We start from the raw sequence: 21,283 nt of genomic DNA, 5'->3' as shown, positions 1-21,283 counted from the left end.
ATCTCTCCACAGCTCCTATCCAGTGCTCAAAACCTTACAGACACTCTAAAATGCTTCTGGAATTTTAATTTCCATGTAGAGAATATTTGGGAGCTAGATCACTTTAGAGGAAGCTTGATGTATTAAAATAAATTTATAACTTTAATATTATTAAATACTTAGCCAAAAAAGTGTTTGGTTACTTTTTATAATGAGTTTGGTTTTTTCCTCTTTTGGTCAGAGGCCTCAGTTTTCTTTTAATTAGAGTTCTGGGTTTTCTTTTCAGTTGGAGGCCCCATGTATGCAATGTACATTTCAGCTAAGAAAAGATGCCCAACTAGGAAGAAAATAAACTATAAATTAAAAAACTAAAGAATAAAATAGCTTTTTTCTCATTATGTATCTATTCAATTTATCTGTTATAATCTTGACTGTATAATTGGGGGATATATTTCTTTTTTTTTTTAACAGATAGTAAAGCAGATAGTCATGTGTCTTGTATAGTTAAAACCATTCACCTTTATTCAAGTTCTGTCCTTTATGGGAATCATTTGCTCTTTTATGCTTTTAGTAATAAAATTCTGAAGCATATAAAACCATCTGTGATGCTTACTTAATTGTAAACCCTTTAAGTTAGTGATCGTTAATCTTTTTTGCATCAAAGAATTTTACTTAAATATTCTCTCTCCAGGAAAAAAGAAAATGTACATATATGTAAAATTTTATAGGGGGCTTCCCTGGTGGTCCAGTGATTAAGACTCAGTGCCTGGGCCTCCCTGGTGGCGCAGTGGTTGAGAGTCCGCCTGCCGATGCAGGGGATGCGGGTTCGTGCCCCGGTCTGGGAGGATCCCAGATGCCGCGGAGCAGCTGGGCCCGTGAGCCATGGCCGCTGGGCCTGCGCATCCGGAGCCTGTGCTCCGCAACGGGAGAGGCCACAGGAGTGAGAGGCCCGCATACCGCAAAAAGAAAAAAAAAAAAAAAAAAAAGACTCAGTGCTACCACTTCAGGGGATGCGGGCAGGTTCCATCCCTGGTCAGGGAACTAAGATCCCACATGCCGCATGGCACAGCCAAAAAAAATTTTTTTTTTACATAACATTAGTAGCCAGTGTTTTCCTGAATCCAGTCCCCTGAGTTATGAACCTCTTCGTTATATTATACATACATTTTAATATTAGATACTTTTTTTGGTATCTGTGTTGTAAATCCAGTGTATTGTGTGCTTTTAGAAGTGTCACAGGGTGTCATCCAGAAGCAGATTCTCTATAAAGCTTTTCCACAAAACTGTAGCAGAGTTCTTACATATTGCTGTTGTATTATTTACATATAAATATGAATTTTTTCTCTGAATTGTTCAAAATATTTGATGTATATGCTATATTTTTCTCTCAGTCTTACTTTTCTGACAGTTGTCTCTTGACTAACAGCAGATTTTCCTTTCTTATTCTAGATTCTGAAGAGGCTCGGTCTGTAAATCCTTCCAGTGTTGATGAAAATATTGACTCTGAGACAGAGAAAGACTCTCTCATCTGTGAAAGTAAACAAATAGTTCCCAGTAAAGCAGCTCTTCCATGTGCCCTTGATGAGTATGAGTTCAAAGATGATGAGGAGGAAGCAGTAAACAAGATGATCGATGGCAGGCGCATTCTTAGGAAAGAGCTGAGAAGAGAGAACGAGGCTCAAGTAGAAAAGAGTAGCTTATTTGCAAAACAGGAAAAAGCTTTCTATCCTAAATCATTTAAAAGTAAAAAACAAAAGCCATCTAGGGTTTTGTATTCAAGTTCTGAAAGTTCAGATGAAGAAATTCTTCAGAACAAAAAGTGTTCTGCTCCATGTTCTGTCGCTGAAACATCGAATTCTGATATACAGACCAGAAAGGAATATGGAGTTTCAAATGAACACAAACAGAAAGGCAAAGTTAAAAGAAAATTAAAGAACCAGAACAAAAATAAAGAGAACCAAGAGCTGAAGCAAGAAAAAGAGGGGAAAGAAAATACCAGAGTAACAAACTTGACAGTTAATACTGCACTAGATTGTTCAGAAAAGACCAGAGAGGAGGGGAATTTTAGGAAATCTTTTAGCCCAAAAGATGATACTTCATTACATTTATTTCATATTTCCACTGGTAAATCTCCCAAACATTCTTGTGGACTCAGTGAAAAGCAGTCAACACCACTAAAACAAGAACATTCTAAGACATGTTTATCACCAGGAAGTTCTGAAATGTCATTACAGCCTGATCTCGTTCGGTATGATAATATAGAATCTGAATTCTTGCCAGAAAGTTCAAGTGTAAAACCTTGTAAGCATAAGGAAAAAAACAAACATCAGAAAGATTTCCACTTAGAATTTGGTGAAAAGTCAAATGCCAAAATAAAGGATGAAGATCACAGTCCAACATTTGAAAACTCAGATTGCACGCTGAAAAAAATGGATAAAGAGGGTAAAACATTAAAAAAGCATAAATTAAAACATAAAGAAAGGGAAAAAGAAAAGCATAAAAAAGAAATTGAAGGTGAAAAGGAAAAATACAAAAATAGGGATGGTGCTAAAGAGCTGCAGCGGAGTGTGGAATTTGATAGAGAATTTTGGAAAGAGAATTTTTTTAAAAGTGATGAAACTGAAGATCTATTTTTAAGTATGGAACATGAGTCCCTAACATTAGAAAAAAAATCAAAGTTGGAGAAAAACATAAAAGAGGATAAATCAACCAAGGAAAAACATGTCTCCAAAGAGAGGAACTTTAAAGAAGAACGAGAAAAGATTAAAAAGGAAGGTGAGAAATCTTTTAGGGAGGAAAAAATAAGAGATTTGAAAGATGAGAGAGAGAATGTACCAACTGATAAAGAAACAGAATTCAGTTCTTTAGGTATAAGTGCCAGTGAAGAGTCTATAGGGTTACATTCAGTGGAAAAAGAAATAGAAATTGAAAAACAAGAAAAGCATATGAAAGAAAGTAAGGAAAAATCTGAGAAACGGTTTCAAAGTAAAGAAAAGGACATTGAGAAGGCTGAAAGAAAAAATTCTGAAAAAGAGAAGAAGATAAAACATGAGCATAAGTCAGAGAAAGACAGATTAGATCCTAGTGAATGTGTTGACAGAATAAAAGAAAAAGACAAGCTATATTCACATCACACAGAAAAATGCCATAAAGAAGGTGAGAAGATAAAAAACATTACTACCGTTAAAAAAACTGATGACAGAGAGAAAAGTAGAGAAAAGATAGATAGGAAACATGACAAAGAAAAACTTGAAAAAGAGAGACATCCTGCAGAGAGCAAAGAGAAGCACTTGATGGAAAAAAAAAAACAATCAGATAATACTGAGTATACTAAATCAGAAAAAAGCAAAAATAAAGAAAAAGATAGGGAGGTAGATAAAAAGGAAAAATCTAGAGATAATGTAAATATAACTAACTCCAAACAGTTCCAGGAAGAGAGGAGGTCAAGTATAGCAGACAGCAATAAAGCACAACATGAAAAAACTTTCTCTCTTAAAGAAAAAACAAAAGATGAGCCTTTGAGGATTCCTGATGGTAAAGAAAAAGACAAAAAAGATAAAGATATAGACAGATACAAAGAACGAGACAAACACAAGGATAAAGTTCAACTAAGTAGTTCACTCAAAGTAAAATCCGAAGCAGATAAGCCTAAACCTAAGTCATCACCAGCATCAAAAGATACTCGACCCAAAGAAAAGAGGCTAGTGAATGATGACTTAATGCAGACCAGCTTTGAACGGATGCTAAGCCTTAAAGACCTAGAAATAGAGCAGTGGCACAGAAAACACAAGGAAAAGATTAAGCAAAAAGAAAAAGAACGGTTGAGAAATCGTAATTGTTTAGAACTTAAAGTAAAAGATAAAGAAAAAACAAAGCATGTACCAGCTGAGTCCAAAAATAAAGAACTTACTAGGTCGAAGAGTTCAGAGTTGACTGATGCTTATACCAAGGAGAAACGTTGCAAAGATGCTGTAAGTAACAGGTCACAATCTGTCGACACCAAAAATACAGTGAATTTAGGCAGGTCATCCTTTGTTTCAGATAACAGCTTAAACAGATCTCCTAGATCAGAAAGTGAAAAGCCAGGTCTCAGCTCCAGGTCTGTATCCATGATTTCAGTGGCTAGCTCAGAAGATTCTTGCCATACTACAGTGACAACCCCAAGGCTTCCAGTGGAGTATGACTCAGACTTTATGTTAGAGGGTTCAGATTCCCAAATGTCCTTTTCCCAGTCACCGTTTTTGTCAATTGCCAAATCTCCTGCCCTTCATGAAAGGGAGTCGGATAGCCTGGCTGAACTACCAGAGCGGATTAAAGCATCGTATACAAGCAGACTTCCAACAGCCCATCTCCGGTCCTCCTTGGTAGAAGATGCTAAACTAGTTATAAATGAGGGGAGACCAACTGCAGAAGTTCGAAGATGTAGCATGCCATCTGTTATTTGCGAACATACAAAACACTTCCAAACAATATCAGAAGAAAGCAGTCAAGATGGCTTAGTTGTGCCAAGAGATGCTTGTCCTTCTCCCAAACCTGAGGTACCCTCGGATGTGCCCGAAAGAGAACTTTCAAGTGCGTCTAACACACATTCCAGTTTTGCAGCCTCTCCGACTAGATCTGTAAACAGCAAATATACTTCTGCTGATACAAATGGTATCAAGAGCACTGCTGCAGTGGGCACTTTGATGGACAGTCCTGTGTATCTAGAGCCGTCTAATCAGGTTGGTGTGATCCAAAGTAAATCATGGGAAATACCTGTTGATAGACGGGAGTCATTAAGCGCCAGTGACTTCATCTGCCCAAATTCTACTACACCTGATCAAGACTCCTCTGTTCAGTGTTTTTGTAATTCTGAAAACAAAATATTGAAAGAACAGAATATTGATTTTGTATCCTTGCACCAGACTGAATTGCCAGGAAACACTTGTGCTCAGGATCCAGCATCCTTTCTCCCTTCACAGCAACCTTGCTCTTTTCACAGCCAATCACTTTCAGATGCTGAATCTATTTCTAAGCATAGATCTTTGTCATATGTTGCCAATCAAGAGCCAGGTATTTTACAACAGGAAAATGCAATTCAAATTATCAATTCTGTTTTAGATACTGATAATGAATCTACAAAAGATATGGAGAATACTTTTATCCTAACAGATGTTCAAAAGACAGATGCCTTTGTCCCAGTGTTCTCTGAAAGCACTGTTCAAGAAACAGCACCGAATTTTGAGAAAGCTAATACTTTGCCTATATTACCATCAGAAAAGGACTTTAATGGAAGTGATGCCTCTTCCCAGCCAAATACACATTATGCATTTAGCAAACTGATGTATAAGTCTTCCAGTGGCCATGAGGCTGAAAATAGCACTTCTGATATTCAGGTTATTTCACATGAAAAAGAAAACAAACTGGAGAGTTTGGTTTTGACTCATTTGAATGATAAGTGTGATTCTGATTTATGTGAAATGAATGCAGGGATGCCAAAAGGAAACCTGAATGAACAGGATAATCCAAAACATTGTCCTGAAAGTGAAAAGTGTTTGCTTTCCATAGAAGATGAAGAATCACAACAGAGTATTTTATCGAGTCTGGAAAACCATTCACAACAACCAGCTCAACCAGAAATGCACAGATATGGACACTTAGTTAAAGTAGAATTAGAAGAAAGTGCTGAAGATGATAAAACTGAAAACCAAATTCCTCAAAGGATGACTAGAAACAAAGCAAATACAATAGCAAATCAAAGCAAACAGATTCTTGCCACCTGTACACTATTAGCAGATAAAGATGCTGAGTCTTCATCCCCTAGAGGAAGAATAAGATTAACTGAGGAGGATGATCCTCAGATTCACCATCCACGGAAAAGGAAAGTGTCAAGAGTGCCTCAGCCTGTGCAAGCAAGTCCCTCTTTACTGCAAGCAAAAGAGAAAACTCAGCAGTCTCTGGCAGCCATCGTGGACTCTCTGAAACTAGACGAGATCCAGCCGTACAGTTCAGAGAGAGCAAATCCGTATTTTGAATACTTGCACATAAGGAAAAAAATCGAAGAAAAACGCAAATTGTTGTGTAGTGTTATCCCTCAAGCACCTCAGTATTACGATGAATATGTGACATTTAATGGATCGTATCTCCTGGATGGAAACCCTTTAAGCAAGATCTGCATCCCCACAGTAAGTGACCTCACTTGATACACACCTGCAACCCGTTCGCTAGGAATGTGACGAAAGTCATGTATAGTTTTAAATTTTCTAGTAGCCACATTTTAAAAAGTAAAAAGAAACAGGCAAAATTAGTTTTGATATTTCAGTGTCAAAATAGAATCAATATAGAAAAGTTACTGAGATAGTCTATAATCTTTTTTTTTTTTTGGTGCTGAGTATTTGAAATCCAGTGGGCTAGAAGTATGTCTCAGTTCAGACCAACCACGTGTCAGTCAGTGCTCAGTAGCCGTGTGTAGGCTGTGCTACCTTATTGAACAGCACTGGTCCATGGTATTTTGTTCCTTACCTGCTTTTTCTTTCAACCCTAAGGAGTTACACTTTTATTTCTCTGCAGGGTAATTCCTTTCCATGTGCTTTTGATCCCATTCCCTCCAGTCTTCTCTGGAACCTTCCTCTATGAAAACACTTCTTGCTAATATATTTTAAATTTTTCTCTCTCCACTGGCCTTTATCCACCCACTCTGAACATATTTGGGTCTCCTTCATCCCAGGGAGAAAAAGGTTGCCCCTTGCCTGTCACAGTTTGTCTAGCTCAGCCTCTCTCACTGCCGCACCTTGGAGAGTGGTCTGCGCCTGACGTCTCCTCTCTGTCACTTCCTGTTCCTCCTGTCACCGTTATGTGCACTGACAGAGCTCACCAGTGAGCTTGTAATTGCCTGATTGTTTGGCCTCTCCCTTTTTCTTTCTGCTTGATCTCTGACATATTTGATATCATGACCATCTTGTTCATAAAGTTCCCCCCACTCCCCAGTCTTTCCTGATGGTGCACTCTTCTGGTCCTCTTGCCTCACTAATCTTTTTCTATCTTTTTATGGCTCCTCTGCCCACTCCTTAAACATCAGAGTTCTCCAGGAATCAAATTTTCAGGCACCTTTCATCCAGTGAGGTCCTGTCTCTTTCTGTGGTTTCAGCAGTCTTCCACACACCAGTTAGTCCCAAAAAATTCTGTTGAGCCATATCATCTCTGTTGATCTCTAGACTCAAATATAGGTGCCTCCTGGGCATCATCACCTAAATGACCTGAGGCACCTGTAATGGGCTTGGTTCCCCAGGAAGCTGACTCTGAGACTGTGAGCAATCCCTGTGTGTGTGTGAGGGAATCGGAAGCGGGTAGAGCAAGCAGGTGAACTGAAATAAATGCAGGTGCAACAGTGGCACCTGCGGGAGCTGCTAACGGGGAGTCTACCCTCAGGGACGGAATGTGACCTTGGGCTCCCCGCGTTCTTGGAGGGAGGGCCTAACCACACACCCACTCCGACTTCAGACCCACACAGACCAAAAGGGAATGAGTTACCTCCCGCTCCCTTCAAAACAAATTTGTATTTATTAGTGAGGACACCCACAGTAGAAACCAAATTCTGACCATTCTACCTTCCAGTATCTGTACCTTCTACTACTGCCTTCGTTTAGGGCCCTCGTCATTACCTCACTCTCAACGTCGCAGCAAGTCTTTCACTTCTTTTTTCTCCTAGTTTCTTTCTATTGGAGCATTCTCTCTTGTTGTTAAATTTATGTCCGTTCAAAAGCAATAAAAAGCTGTTTCCCTATTGAAGTATCTCAGCTGTGATTAGCTGGCTTCCCATTGCCCACAACATAAAACCCATATCTAAGCCCAGCATAATCATTCATTCACAGTCTGACCCCAGTCTACCCCTCCTGCTTCATCTTCTCACCACTCATCCAAATCACCTAGTGTTTCAGCCAAACTGAACTCACTCTTCTTTGGAATCTCTTGTTTCACTACTTGGGTTCTTTGGCAGCGCTCTTCCCTCTATGCAAAATGTTGTTTTCTCCGGGCCCGCTTTTCTCTCCTCTTCCATCGATTGTACCCACTGTGATGTCACCTCTGTGCAAGGTCTTGTCAACCAGAATTGATTGTGTCTTCCTTATACCTCCCCTGTTATGTTGCAGTTAACTGTTTAACATGTCTGCCTCTCCCTCTGAGCTATAATCCAACTAAAGGTTACGACACTTTTGATCTCTTGTAGAATTAGTCTTACATCTATCTTCAGCCCCGAATACACTACTGATTTCCATAACCATGTGTCTAGCTGCTTCTGGACGTCTCCTGAATGTCCCACAATATCCTTAAAATCATTATGTCCAATACCAAACATGCTTATCTCAGAAGTGCTCTTTTTGCTCCATCTGCTTCAGTTACCATCATTATCTGTTATCTCACTTCCCAGGCTGGGAACCCAAAACTCAACCCTCCCCTCTTCCTTCCTGTCACATCAGTCACTAAGTCCTATTGATTCATCTCACTTCCTTTCCCCTCTTCTTTCTTACCACTGTCATACAGGGACCTCATGACCTCCTTAGACTACTGCATTATCACACATGTGAATATAGCATAATCAGATATTCAAAAATTGCATATGCATGTAATTAATAACTGTGCTAAGCATAGTGCTAACTGGATATCAGAAATGAGCAAAACAGACGTTCTGAGCAGCTGCCATAGGTTCTAGTCCAGTCTCTTCTAGGCTAGTCAGTCTACTTATTGTCTGGATTCCTTATATGAAACTCAGATATGATTCATGACTACCTGGCTAAACATCTAAAGAAGACACAGTTTTCTATAAGCTAAGTCCCCACTCCTCCCATGCACGGTCCTCCCATGCAGGCTTGGCTGTGGTTACTACCCTGCTGTACTCGGTGGTCCCCAGGCCATTCCCTGCCGGTTCATAGCCTGCCTTTGCACATGTTCCTTCTTTCAAAGCCCAGCTCAGAGGAGATCAGACAGTTAGAGGAATGGTGGTTCTTTATTCCCGCTTTCATGGAATATACCTGATGCTAGTGCCTTTTAAATCTTGGACAGAGATTTTGATATTATTCTACTAATAGTAAACAGTAGTAGATTTAAAAGAATAGAGTTGTAAATAAATTTGTCATTCTTTCAAATTGTCAGCAAGATAATTTGTTAATGATTCAAAAAATATAAAGCTAATTTCCTTTTTTCCTTTATTTCTCCTTAAAGGATAAGAACTTTGTACTGAACTATATTTGTATCATAGGGTTGAAATATAGATAAAGCTATAAAGAACACATTTAAATTAGAAATTTTTACAAACTGTTTCACTAAAAACAATTTCTAATAAACCATGTTAGGTTGCCCTTTTAGCACTATCTTCCTACTGATACGTATATGTATGTATACACGTGTATATGGTGTGATGCATATTTGTGTATATGTTATGCATGCCTGTGTTTACTATCAGCTTTGCTTATTCCTGCAAAGATGATGTGATACAAGGTTAATCCCCTTGCAGCAGTTCTGGGGATATAACTTTAATTAAATTAGAATTTAGTGTTGTTTCAAAAGGGGTTATAAACAGAGCTTAGAATTATTTCTGGATGTAGTAGGGAATTTTTTCTTTGTTTTTAATGAGAATTACTAAAGTAGAGAAACACACAGTACAATGTAGTAGAAAAAGTAGTAGATTTCCAAGTAGCATACATGAGTTTGTTTAGATTTTGCTGCAAACCACCTATGTGATCTTGAAGAATTCGCTTCACTTCTCTGATCCTTAGTTTTGATATCTGTAAAACAATAATGTCTACCCCACCTCAAAGCAGGTTGAAATAGTGTATGCCACAGCCCATTGAAAACTTTAAAACATTGTACAGATTTAAGAGGTTACCATTATTTTACCCAGCTCAAAATTACTTTAAGGGTCACATTTACTAGAGCTAATATGCGAACCCTCCACCTTTTGCTCATAAAAAGCTGTACTTTTGAGTTTACTGGACTAAAACTAGTTTATTTGAAACTTAGTTTTTGAAAAGTAATAAAGACCAGAATAACAAAAATTGTTTTGTTACATTACTTTTCGTATTTACCAATATTTTATCCATTTGTTTCCTTTCAGTCTGCTAATTGCCTTTTTGTCAAAGTGGTTTCTTCACTTTGTCTATGTAATCTGATTATAGAACCTGTTAATAAACGTGGTACATTGTCTGCAGAGTCCACTTATGTGTTCATTCTTCTATCACATGCTTTTCTTAAAACTTAGCCAGAATGCTGCTGTTTTTCCAGAGGAAATAAAGGGAAGAAAAATAACACTTTAGGTCAGGTTCCCAAAACTCAAATGAACAGGGGGAGGAAAAAAAGAAAAAGACTTGTCACAAGCTGGTATACACAGAAACCCTACAGAGGGATGGAGGTGTGGGTCATGAGAAGAAAGGGTGTCCCAAGGAAGCTGTCAAGAGAGCTTCTGTTCTAGAGACTCCTGGGACTCACAGATGCTAAAAAAGACAAAATCTCCACGCCTGATTTACTTACAGGTAGATGAGGAAAACAGCAAAAGGAAAGTTTCCTCAAAAGTCTCCATATAGGGCCTCCCTGGTGGCGCAGTGGTTGAGAGTCCGCCTGCCGATGCAGGGGATACGGGTTCGTGCCCCGGTCTGGGAGGATCCCATATGCCGCAGAGCGGCTGGGCCCGTGAGCCATGGCCGCTGGGCCTGCGCATCCGGAGCCTGTGCTCCGCAACGGGAGAGGCCACAACAGTGAGAGGCCCGCATACCGCAAAAAGAAAAAAAAAAAAAAAAAAAAAAAAAAGTCTCCATATAGAGACTTCTCTATAGATTGATAAATGTTGAGAATTCCCAAATTTATATATTCTGCCCAAACCTCGCTCCTCGGCTTCTTTTTTGCTAACTGGATAGCTCCACAGACTCAACATTTCAGCACTGAACTTGCCCCCAAACCTGCTTCTCTTTCCTTGTGTCCCCTCCTGTGGTCTCTATTACTAGCCATCCAGTCCTCGTGCTAAGGACCTACAGGTCCTCAGCTGCTCCCTCTCTTTTATCCTAAATCAGTCAGTTACCCGCGTTTTTAGACTCCCATCTCTTCCACTCCCTCCTCATCTAACACCAGTGTAACAGTGATGTGCTTCCTTAATTCCTTGCCTGTAATGTTGTCCCCCTAATATCTGTTCTCCAAATATAGCAGTGAACTATTAAAACCTTCCACTGGTTCCCCATTACATACAAAATTTACCCTAATGTGTTACAAAATAATATGTGTTCCACAGTATGTTGATTAAATACCTTCTCCAGTAGGGAGAGAAGGGTGTTTTCCATGATCAAATAAGTTTGGGAAACACCATTTATCTAAAAATAAATAGATTTCTTCACTGTAGAACTTCTGAGAACTATTAAAATTTAATTTGTTAATTACAAGATACCTAAATAAGTACATATATACAGTGTTTCCCAAACTTACTTGTCCTTGGGGCCGTTTCCGGTAAATCATCTCTATGCACCCAGTGTTCTGTGGGTCATGCTTGAAGAAACGCTGTTTCCAGAACAGACTACAAGCTTTATTACTGGGCCCTGCTGCCCTCTCCAGCCTTGTATCCCACCCTTCCTGCCCTCACATTTATGTTCCAGGAACTCAGGACAGCCTGCAGTTGCCTCCTGATACCAGAGTGTTCTCATGCTGGTGATTATACTGTCCTCTCGTGTGTGAATTATCTCCCTCCCTTCTTCCCCTGTCTTTTTTCCCCACAACTCATTTCTCTTAACTCTTTACTCTGGCTCTTCCTTTAAGATAGAGCTCAGGCATTACCCTCTCAAAGAAGCTTTCTCTGACACTCCGGTCTCAAAGGAGTAGATATTTGTCCTCTGTGCTGCTTGAAGGATGCCCGTATGACTTTGCAAAACTAAAATAATAGCACCAAACTCTACTCTTGCCTTTTCTTATTAAATTTAAAGAAGTTTACAGACACATAAATCAAATGCATTACTGCAATTAGAGACCTGAAAAATGATCAGCCCCAGTAAGTTATTGGTATTGTAGAATTTTCTGCATTGATTCAACTGATTGTTATTTGACATGTTTTCAATTCCCCATGATTCCTATAAACCGTTTACTATTTATAAATAGAGTCTTGATTGGATCCAGGTTTGTGTCTTTGGCAAGAGTGTTTCCTGTATAGTACTGCGTAATCCCTGTAGCACCACATCAGGAAGCACACAGTATCTGCTTGTTCCCCCTTCAGAAGAGTCCCCAGAGTTATTAAATTGTGCCAAAATGTGCTCAGATAACCTTTGTTACTTCACTCTAATATGCTGACAGCAATTAAAAGCTTGGGGGGGTGGATATAGATACTCCAAGAGGTAGAGGGAGAATATTCAGGGATCACAGACAGGTACTGCCATACTTGGATGTCTCTTTATATTAACGCTTGAGTGTATGCATAGACTGAGTCAGCTTTCTTTTTTTTTAGTTTTGTTTTTGGTTGCATTGAGTTTCAGTTGCGGCACGCAGGATCTTTGCAGAGGCATGCGAGATCTTTCGTTGCAGTGCACGGGCTTCTAGTTGTGGCACGCGTGTTCAGAGCGCGTGGGCTCTGTAGTTTGCGGTGCACGGGCTTAGTTGCCCCGTGGCATGTGGGATCTTAGTTCCCCAACCAGGGATCGAACCCACATTGGAAGGCGGATTCTTTACCACTGGACCACCAGAGAAGTCCCTGAGTCAGCTTTCTTAACCTCCAGCATCTACCAGAAAGCACAGTTCACTATAATGATCCATTTAGAGATGAACTAAACATAAGCTCTTTGGAGCATGGATAGACAAAGTGAGTTACCACATATAATAAAGTTTGAAAACGAAAACTGTATTAGAAGACAATTTCAGGTGTTTTTATAAAAGAGCAATTCACTAAATGTAAAACGCAGCACTGTAGTGTTTGGATTTTCTCATGTCTACAGAGAGAGTTCACTTACTGTACCCGCAGACTGCCGTCATCTTGAGGACTGTTTGCTCGGTGTTCTGTGTGTTTTTGTTACTCCTTCCTCCCTGTCTTTGAACTATCACTTACTGATGCTCTAAAATATGTCTCTATATGGTAAATAACTGCCTTAGTCCTAATGTGCTCTTTGGAATTTGCTGTGGCCTCAGAATGAAAACATCTAAGTTTTCTGGAATGCTCTGCTTTGTTTCAAAGAGTTGAAATTTAGAAGTAACAACCAGTTGTGTAATTGTTACTATATTATTTAATTCAAAGAACATTAGAATTTATGTTTTCATTAAGTTATACACTAAAAAGTTTTAATTTTATAGGAATAGCTGATTACTGTAAATAAAATCTAATGTTTTCAACTTTTTTTTTTAATTAGATTACACCACCACCTTCCCTGTCAGATCCACTTAAAGAGCTTTTTCGACAACAGGAAGTTGTAAGGATGAAACTTCGTTTGCAACACAGTATTGAAAGGGTAAGAAATATTTAAATTTACATTTATGTCAGAAATAACTATTTTAACAATAGATTATAATTGCCTACAGTTTTTTATTAGTGACTCTTCCTTATTTAAAGCCATTTTGGGAAATGGTTCGATTTTATCTTGTGCTCATGCAATAAGATGGAGAATTTTTAAGCCTGATTTAGGATAGCTGCTCCCATGTTACAATTCATGTTCAGTATATATTTGATATATTGATATAAGAATCTCTAATAATTCCTTATCGTTTGCCAAATTTGCAGAACTGTAGCAGTGCATTCCTATTTGGACATTTGGATTTCCAAGCTTTGGAATTGTTGCTTGGTACCAGCTACTGTAGTACAGACTCTTACCAAGGTTGTGCTCATTGGTCCTTTTAGGTTCTGCTTTAGTATTCCAGTTTCTGGTGGTTAGTTTTGGCATGAAATGACAGGGGGAAAAACCTATCTAATTATTTATAGAAATCATCAAAGTAACTTGGATTGACAAAAATAATAACACCTTAATTTTTTGTGGGAGGGTCAGGGACTTTCTGAAAATGTGATGTAAGCTATGATCTTTCTTTACAGACATACACACATATTCTTATACAAGCAAAACCTTGTATGCAATTGCTTCATACATGATTGATTTCCTAGGGTAGAGGTTCTTAACCTTTTTTGTGCCATGGATTCCTGTAACAACCTGGTAAATATAAAACCTTTCCTCAGAATAATGTTTTTAAATGAAGAAAATTAATTTATAGCATTACAGAGAGAAAAGCAATAAAAAAAAGAAGCACTGAAAGAGAACTTACAACATTGTGCATGACCCACGTCAGTGCGATTTGTTAGCAGTAAGAAGTTAGGTCATATAACCCACATCAATAGCTGTTTCAGCCATCAGGCATGTGCGAAGTCACCTGGTATATATTCATCTATGCATCTAACCATGTTACAAAAGCAGTGCTGCCTTACAGACAGTTTAGAATTCTCGTTTGAACTGTGTAATTTGCAGAACTTTAATAGTGAAAATGACTCACATCCTTCCACTTATCCACCAGCAAACAATTTAGAATTACAGAAAACTAGAAAGCAGCTTAGAAGTCTGACCAGTGTGAGAACAAATAACTCTGCCATTTGGTTCTACAGTGGGAAGAACTGGTTGGTAGTTGGCCAGCTGTATCGTGTAGCACAGGTGTCTACATGGAAGAGCTGCCATCACATGTCATACAGTAGCAGGTCTAATAACTATTGGAATTTCAAAGAAGAAATTAGTATAAAAACTTGGGGGCAATACTTGCAACAACTATAACAGGAATTGAAAATAATTGTGATTTCTCTGGATGACAAAGTTGCAAATACTTCTGACATCACTGTGGTTTGTGGCCTACATTGATAATTGAAAGAAATGCCAGTTGGAGGTGAGCAAAAATAAAGACGTAATTTTTCAGGTTCACAGATGACCTTCCCCTCATTCTGTCCAGAGGTTTCTTAGGAGTACGTGGACCAAAGGCTAAGAACCTCTGTTCTGAGGGCATTTTTCCCATAGAATATGATAACATTTGCATACTGTGCTAAATGAATGAACAAATCTTGCAACCAGAGCCCCTGGCCCTTTACCTGCCTCCCCAAGAGCCCCTGACTTCAGAGCCACCTCGTATCCTACCTGCCTCCCCAGGAACTAAGAGGAAGGCAGTACTTTGGGAGAGGCATAGCCCATTCTCAGAAGACATTGTTTGAGAGGCTCTGCTCTAGAAGTTCAAAGACACAGCATTAAGAATGATGATCTGAAGTGGAATATGTAGGCTATCAGTTAAGCCACATGTCTCTGTTAATTATCTTAGGGGAGGGGGTCTGACTTAAAAAATGTATTTCTGGGACTTCCCTGGTGGCGCAGTGGTTAAGAATCCACCTGCTAATGCAGGGGACACGGGTTTGATCCTTGGTCTGGGAAGATCCCACATGCCTCAGAGCAACTAAGCCCATGTGCCACAACAACTGAGCCTGCACTCTAGAGCCTGCGAGTCACAACTACTGAGCCCGTGTGCCACAACTACTGAAGCCCGTGCTCCTAGAGCCCATGCTCCACAACAAGAGAAGCTACCACAGTGAGAAGCCCACGCAATGCAACGAAGGGTAGCCCCCAGTCGCCGCAACTAGAGAAAGCCCACGCACAGCAACAAAGACCCAACGCAGCCAAAAATAAATAAATAAACTAAATGGATTTTTTTTAATGTATTTCTTTCTTGTATGATGAAAAAGATTTTTGGTTATTGCTCTTTATCACTGCAGGACTACAACCAACTTTTTTTTGGGGGGGCGCTGTGTTGTTGGGTCTTTGTTGCTGTGCACAGGCTTTCTCTAGTTGCAGCGAGCAGGGGCTACTCTTCGTTGTGGTGTGCGGGCTTCTCATTGCGGTGGCTTCTCTTATTGCAGAGCACGGGCTCTAGGCACGCAGGCGCGCGGGCTTCAGTAGTTGTGGCACGTGGGCTCAGTAGTTGTGGCATGCAGGCTCAGTAGTTGTGGCACCCGGGCTTAGTTGCTCCACGGCATGTGGGATCTTCCTGGACCAGGGCTCGAACCTGTGTCCCCTGCATTGGCAGGTGGATCCTTAACCACTGTGCCACCAGGGAAGTCCTCAGCCAACTTTTTAGAAAGTATTTTTTCTTCTAGCTATTTTTTCTTAGTATCTGACCACGTGTTTGGATATTTATCACTTAAAGTCCCACCTTAAACTTGCACTTAAATTCATAAATTATAAGTATTGGACTTAACTCTTCTCTTTTGAGTGTCATTTATCACATAACAGTTTATAGCAGATTAAATAGGACTGTCTCTTTAGCTTTTCACTAAATTATAAATACAGAAAAACTCTACAGTAATGCATATTTGGATATAATGTGGCCTGCATTCTCCAATGGGGGAAGGATAAATTTCTTGTCAGTTGAGGGGTGAATAGACAACATGGTGGGGACGAGACCAGCCACATGTTTAGTCTTCTCCCAGCCCAGCCTTCCAGACAGGCCAAGGTCTACAGCTGGACCTCAGGAATTCCCATCTGCTAAATGCAGAGGATTGCCTAGATTGGCATTAACCTTACAAAAGAGTGACTGTGTATTACATAAGTGGAAGTTTTGGATCCCACTTAACACATTAAGGCAGGATTGTACTGTGCTTGTCAGAGGTTTACAAGTACAGTTGACTCTTGCACAACATGAGGGTTAGGGGCACCAACCCCCCGCATAGTCAAAAATTAACTTATAACTTTAGAATCAGCCCTCCATATCCACATTTCTGCATCCACGGGTTCAGCCAGCCGTGGATTGTGTAGGACTGTCATACGTATTTGAAAAATACCCATGTATAAGTGGACCTGCTCGGTTCAAACCCACGTTGTTCAAGGGTCAACTGTAGTTAGCATTAGTGTACAGTGTGTTTGTTGCTATGAAATATTCATTATAAAAGAGAAGCTGCCACCACAATGGTGTATCACGTCAGAACAGTTAGTATGGATATAATAAAAACGACAGACAATAACATATATGGGCAAGGGTGTGAAAACACTGGAACCCCATACATTGCTGGGGAGAACATAAAATGATACAATTGCTGTTGAAAACATTTTGGCAGTTCGTCAGCAAGTTAAGCATAAAACTACCATTATAATCCAGCAGTCCCACTCCTAGTTATTTACCCAGGAGAAATAAACATATACATTCAAACAAAAATTGAGCATGAGTGTTCATAGCAACTTCATTCATGATAGCCCAAAGGAAGAAACAGCCCAAAAGACCATCAACTGATGAATGGATAAAGAAAATGTGGTAAAAAGGAATGAGGTACTGATACACGCTACAATACAGATGAACCTTGAAGACATGTGATGTGAAAGAAGCCAGTCACAAAAGACCAAGTTACCATGTGATTCCATCTGTATGAAATGTTCATAAGTAAATCCATAGAAACAGAAAGTAGAGTCGCTGTTGTCAGGGGAAGTAGGGGAATGCAGAGTGACTGCTGATGGGCATGGGGTTTCTTCTTGGGGTGATGAAAATGTTCTGGAATTAGTGGTGATGTTTGAACATCTTGGTGAATTTAGTTGGCCCTCCATATCTGCAGGTTCCGCATCCATGGATTCAACTAACCACGGATCAGAATACTCAAGAAACAATATCCCAGAAAGTTCCAAAAAGAGAAACTTGAATTTGCCACACGCTGGCAAATTTACACAGCATTTACATTGTATTAGGTATCATAAGTAATCTAGAGATGATTTAAAGTATATGGGAGTATGTGTGTAGGTTATATGCATATATTATGCCATTTTATATAAGGGACTTGAGCATCCATGGATTTTGGTATCTGGGGGGGTCCTGGAACCAATCCCCCGCAGATACCAAGGGACAACTGTATACTAAAAGCCATCATTGTACATTTTAAGATATTTTTGAAAAGAGACTGCTGATTTTGGAAAGGAAATTTGCTTATACTTTTGGAACTCTTGGAGTTCTCAAATTTCTCAAGCTTACTGTGAAAGAAAAACTGCTCTGAGATTGAAGTTCTTTAGCACTTCAAGTGATTTTATTTTATTTATTTATTTTCTTAAATTTATTTATTTATTTTTATTTTTGGCTATGTTGGGCCTTTGTTGCTGTGCACGGGCTTCTCTAGTTGCGGCGAGCGGGGGCTACTCTTCGTTGCGGTGTGCAGGCTTCTCATTGGGTGGCCTCTCTTGCTGCAGAGCACGGGCTCCAGGCGCGCAGGCTTCAGTAGTTGTGGCACTCGGGCTCAGCAGTTGTGGCTCGCGGGCTCCAGAGCACAGGCTCAGCAGTTGTGGCGCATGGGCTTGGTTGCTCTGCAGCATGTGGGATCCTCCCACAGCAGGGCTCGAACCCGTGTCCCCTGCGTTGGCAGGCGGATTCCTAACCACTGCACCACCAGGGAAGCCCTAAGTGATTTTATTTTTATTTGAAGAACAAGTGGTTGAAGAATTGTTGTTGTTTTTTTAATTCTTTGTTCAACTAGGAAAAACTCATTGTATCCAATGAACAGGAAGTTCTTCGGGTTCATTACAGAGCTGCAAGAACACTGGCAAATCAGACACTGCCATTCAGCGCATGCACTGTTCTCCTGGATGCAGAAGTGTACAGCGTGCCACTGGACGCCCAGGTAAAGGACTAGCCATGGCCTTTAGTGCTCTTAGGATAGCAGGCATCTTTGGTAATCTGGGTCCTCAGAAGAAACATGAATTCAACTATCAGTAAAGCTCAAAGGAGAGAACAACTCTTTCACCCTAAAGTGCTTTTTATAGATAACTTGTAAGTTGCTTCTAAAGTGGAAGCTCCTGGAAGCTAGAAAGAGCGACAGGTGGAGCCCAGGTCGTGATAGTGCTGAGAGAGGGCCAGGCTTTGTTTGGATCTTAGATGTTGTTGGGATAAATTAACACAACTGTAGAAAACTGTAGCTACGGCTTGAAAAGAGTTTACTGCCACATATAAATTACGTGAATTCAGAACTAGACATCAGTTGTCAGAATTTTTTTGTGCTTCATAAACCAGAATGAAATTCTTTGGTCATAAGAGAGAATATAAAAGTATAAACACAGACAGTGAAGGATTATCACCAAAAAAGACTAGAAAATACTGTTTTAAATCAGACAAACTATAGAGACACAAAGTATATGCATTATATTACAGAGAAAGTTACTTAGTTCTCTCTGGACTTTATTTTTCTCACCTGAAAAAAAAGGGGGGGTGGGGAGCCCCAGATGGGTTATAAAGAGAATTTCTGAAAAGAAGTGAATTTTCCCAGTAAACCCTCAGAATGATCCCCAAATCAGAGACTAAAAAGGATCAGGCTACAAGCCACCTAATAGTTGAAGGGCAGAAGAACTTAGTCATCGTCTTGAGGATGACTGTGGGCCTGTTACCCACCCTTGTACGGCTGGCTTTACAGTTGGTAGACGGTGTCTCCACTGAGGAGCAGGCTTGTTCAGGTGAGCATAGCTGCTGAGGGACTAAGGAACAAGTCCGCTTCCTTGGGTAGGGGCTTGGGCCATCCTTTAGCCATTCTCGTATCAGGCCTCTTCCTTTGCAAAATAAACTTGTAATAATAAAAAAGGTTCAATAATAAAATTTAAAATAGTCAAAAGGTCTTACCTGAAGACCAAGGAGGAAGTGGTAACAGCTAAGAATGTGAGTAGTGTGATTGTGTTGCCTGGATGCCACCTCGATGGTGCTGGTGGTCAGAGCTTTGGCAGCAGTAACGGCAGCAGTTGTTTGTCAGACCCATTGCTTCCCATTGCCCAAGCGTTAGAACAAGGGCTTAGTGACTCTCACTTCTCAAACAAGATTAAAAGAGGTGCTTTTAAAGTGAGAGAGAGGCATGGACATATATACACTACCAAATGTAAGGTAGATAGCTAGTGGGAAGCAGCCGCATAGCACAGGGAGATCAGCTCCGTGCTTTGTGACCGCCTGGAGGGGTGGGATAGGGAGGGTGGGAGGAAGGGAGACGCAAGAGGGAAGAGATATGGGAACATATGTATATGTATAACTGATTCACTTTGTTATAAAGCAGAAACTAACACACCATTTTAAAGCAATTATACTCCAATAAAGATGTTAAAAAAAAAAAAGAGGTGCTTTTACCCGATTTCGCAGAATAGAAAATTGAAAGTATGTAATTAGTTCGAGATTACACAGTAAGATACAAAGCTGACGTTTGAATATAGCCTATCTTAAAAGAATACCAAAACTGGTATTCTTAAGAGCTGGTATAGAATTTCTTTGTGAGCACTCCAAAGGACTGGTCCTGGAAGAAATGTCAGCCCCAAAGGCCTGTCTCCCAGCTTAACATTTTTTTCTCCCTACATGTGGTAAACGATAACATTAAAATTAATTTCATAACCAATTATGCTTTGATAAGAAGTCACAGGCATGTAATACTTCATATGACATGCCTTTCTGAGACATTTTTGACACAGATTGGTAGGATTCTATTTAATTAATAACTAAACCCAGCATCCTAATAATTCTAATAACTAATCTCAGTATGGAAATACTTTATCAGATTTTTTAAATATTCAGATTATGTTATCTTTCTTTGAAATATACTTTTCATCATTCCTTTAAAAGTAGAATATACCATAAAAAGATAAAATGGCATATAGATTTTAAAGTAGGTTATTTTATTTTATAATATCCAACAATTTTAATGTTTTCTTTCAGTCTGATGACAGTAAAACTTCTGTGAGGGATCGTTTTAATGCAAGACAATTCATGTCTTGGTTACAAGATGTGGACGATAAATTTGACAAATTAAAGGTATGTATGTTTAGAAGTTCACTTTAACTGGATACTTCCCCTTCATAAACAGAAACTGTAGCTGTGTTAGAGAGGAGTGGTTAGGAAAGGAAAGACCGGTTAGTGGTGAATCCTCATGCAGTCGCACTTTGGAAGATAAAGGAAGATAAAGACCCCCCATTTTTTCAGGTCCAATTTCATATACATGGTGCAGCTACCACAGAAAAAGTGGTTTCTAATGGAGATCTTCATATTTGTTATCCAGTGTATGAGTCTGATTATAGTTCCAACATGTGAAAGAGGGGAGAACAAGAAGAGAAGAAATGTATTTTGCAAGTAATCTGTAAAGAAAATTATTTGGTTTGAATCATTTCAAAAATCACTTTTCCTTAGATTTTCTTGATTCTTCTGATAATTTGAAATTTTATTGCTTGAAAGAACAGTTTCAAATTAAAGTCTGTTAGATGAGTGTGAAGTTGTGGGTCCATAAGTATTTGGCATATGGATACAGACAGGGTAAACCAGAAATGGACATGTAACTCAGAAGCTTCACATACCCTAGTATATCGATCTT

General features: G+C 39.6%; 1 protein-coding gene across 4 annotated transcripts in view; it reads left to right on the top strand.

Moving 5' to 3' along the window:
• ANKRD12 (ankyrin repeat domain 12) overlaps positions 1–21,283 on the top strand; it is a 114,866-nt gene that overhangs the window by 90,656 nt on the left and 2,927 nt on the right. For 3 of the 4 annotated variants that reach the window (XM_081252216.1, XM_081252215.1, XM_081252218.1), the window contains 4 exons: positions 1,429–6,143; positions 13,320–13,418; positions 18,431–18,574; positions 20,635–20,730. In XM_081252216.1, coding sequence (XP_081108342.1) covers positions 1,429–6,143; positions 13,320–13,418; positions 18,431–18,574; positions 20,635–20,730 — 5,054 coding nt within the window. The remainder of the gene's footprint in view (positions 1–1,428; positions 6,144–13,319; positions 13,419–18,430; positions 18,575–20,634; positions 20,731–21,283) is intronic. The other variant, XM_081252217.1, reaches the window with a different exon arrangement.

Source organism: Mesoplodon bidens, assembly GCF_964165515.1.
Source record: "Mesoplodon bidens genome assembly, chromosome: 13".
Classification (NCBI taxonomy): domain Eukaryota; kingdom Metazoa; phylum Chordata; class Mammalia; order Artiodactyla; family Ziphiidae; genus Mesoplodon; species Mesoplodon bidens.
Note: the sequence above shows the minus strand (reverse complement) of the source record. Positions and strands in the feature narration are given on the sequence as shown.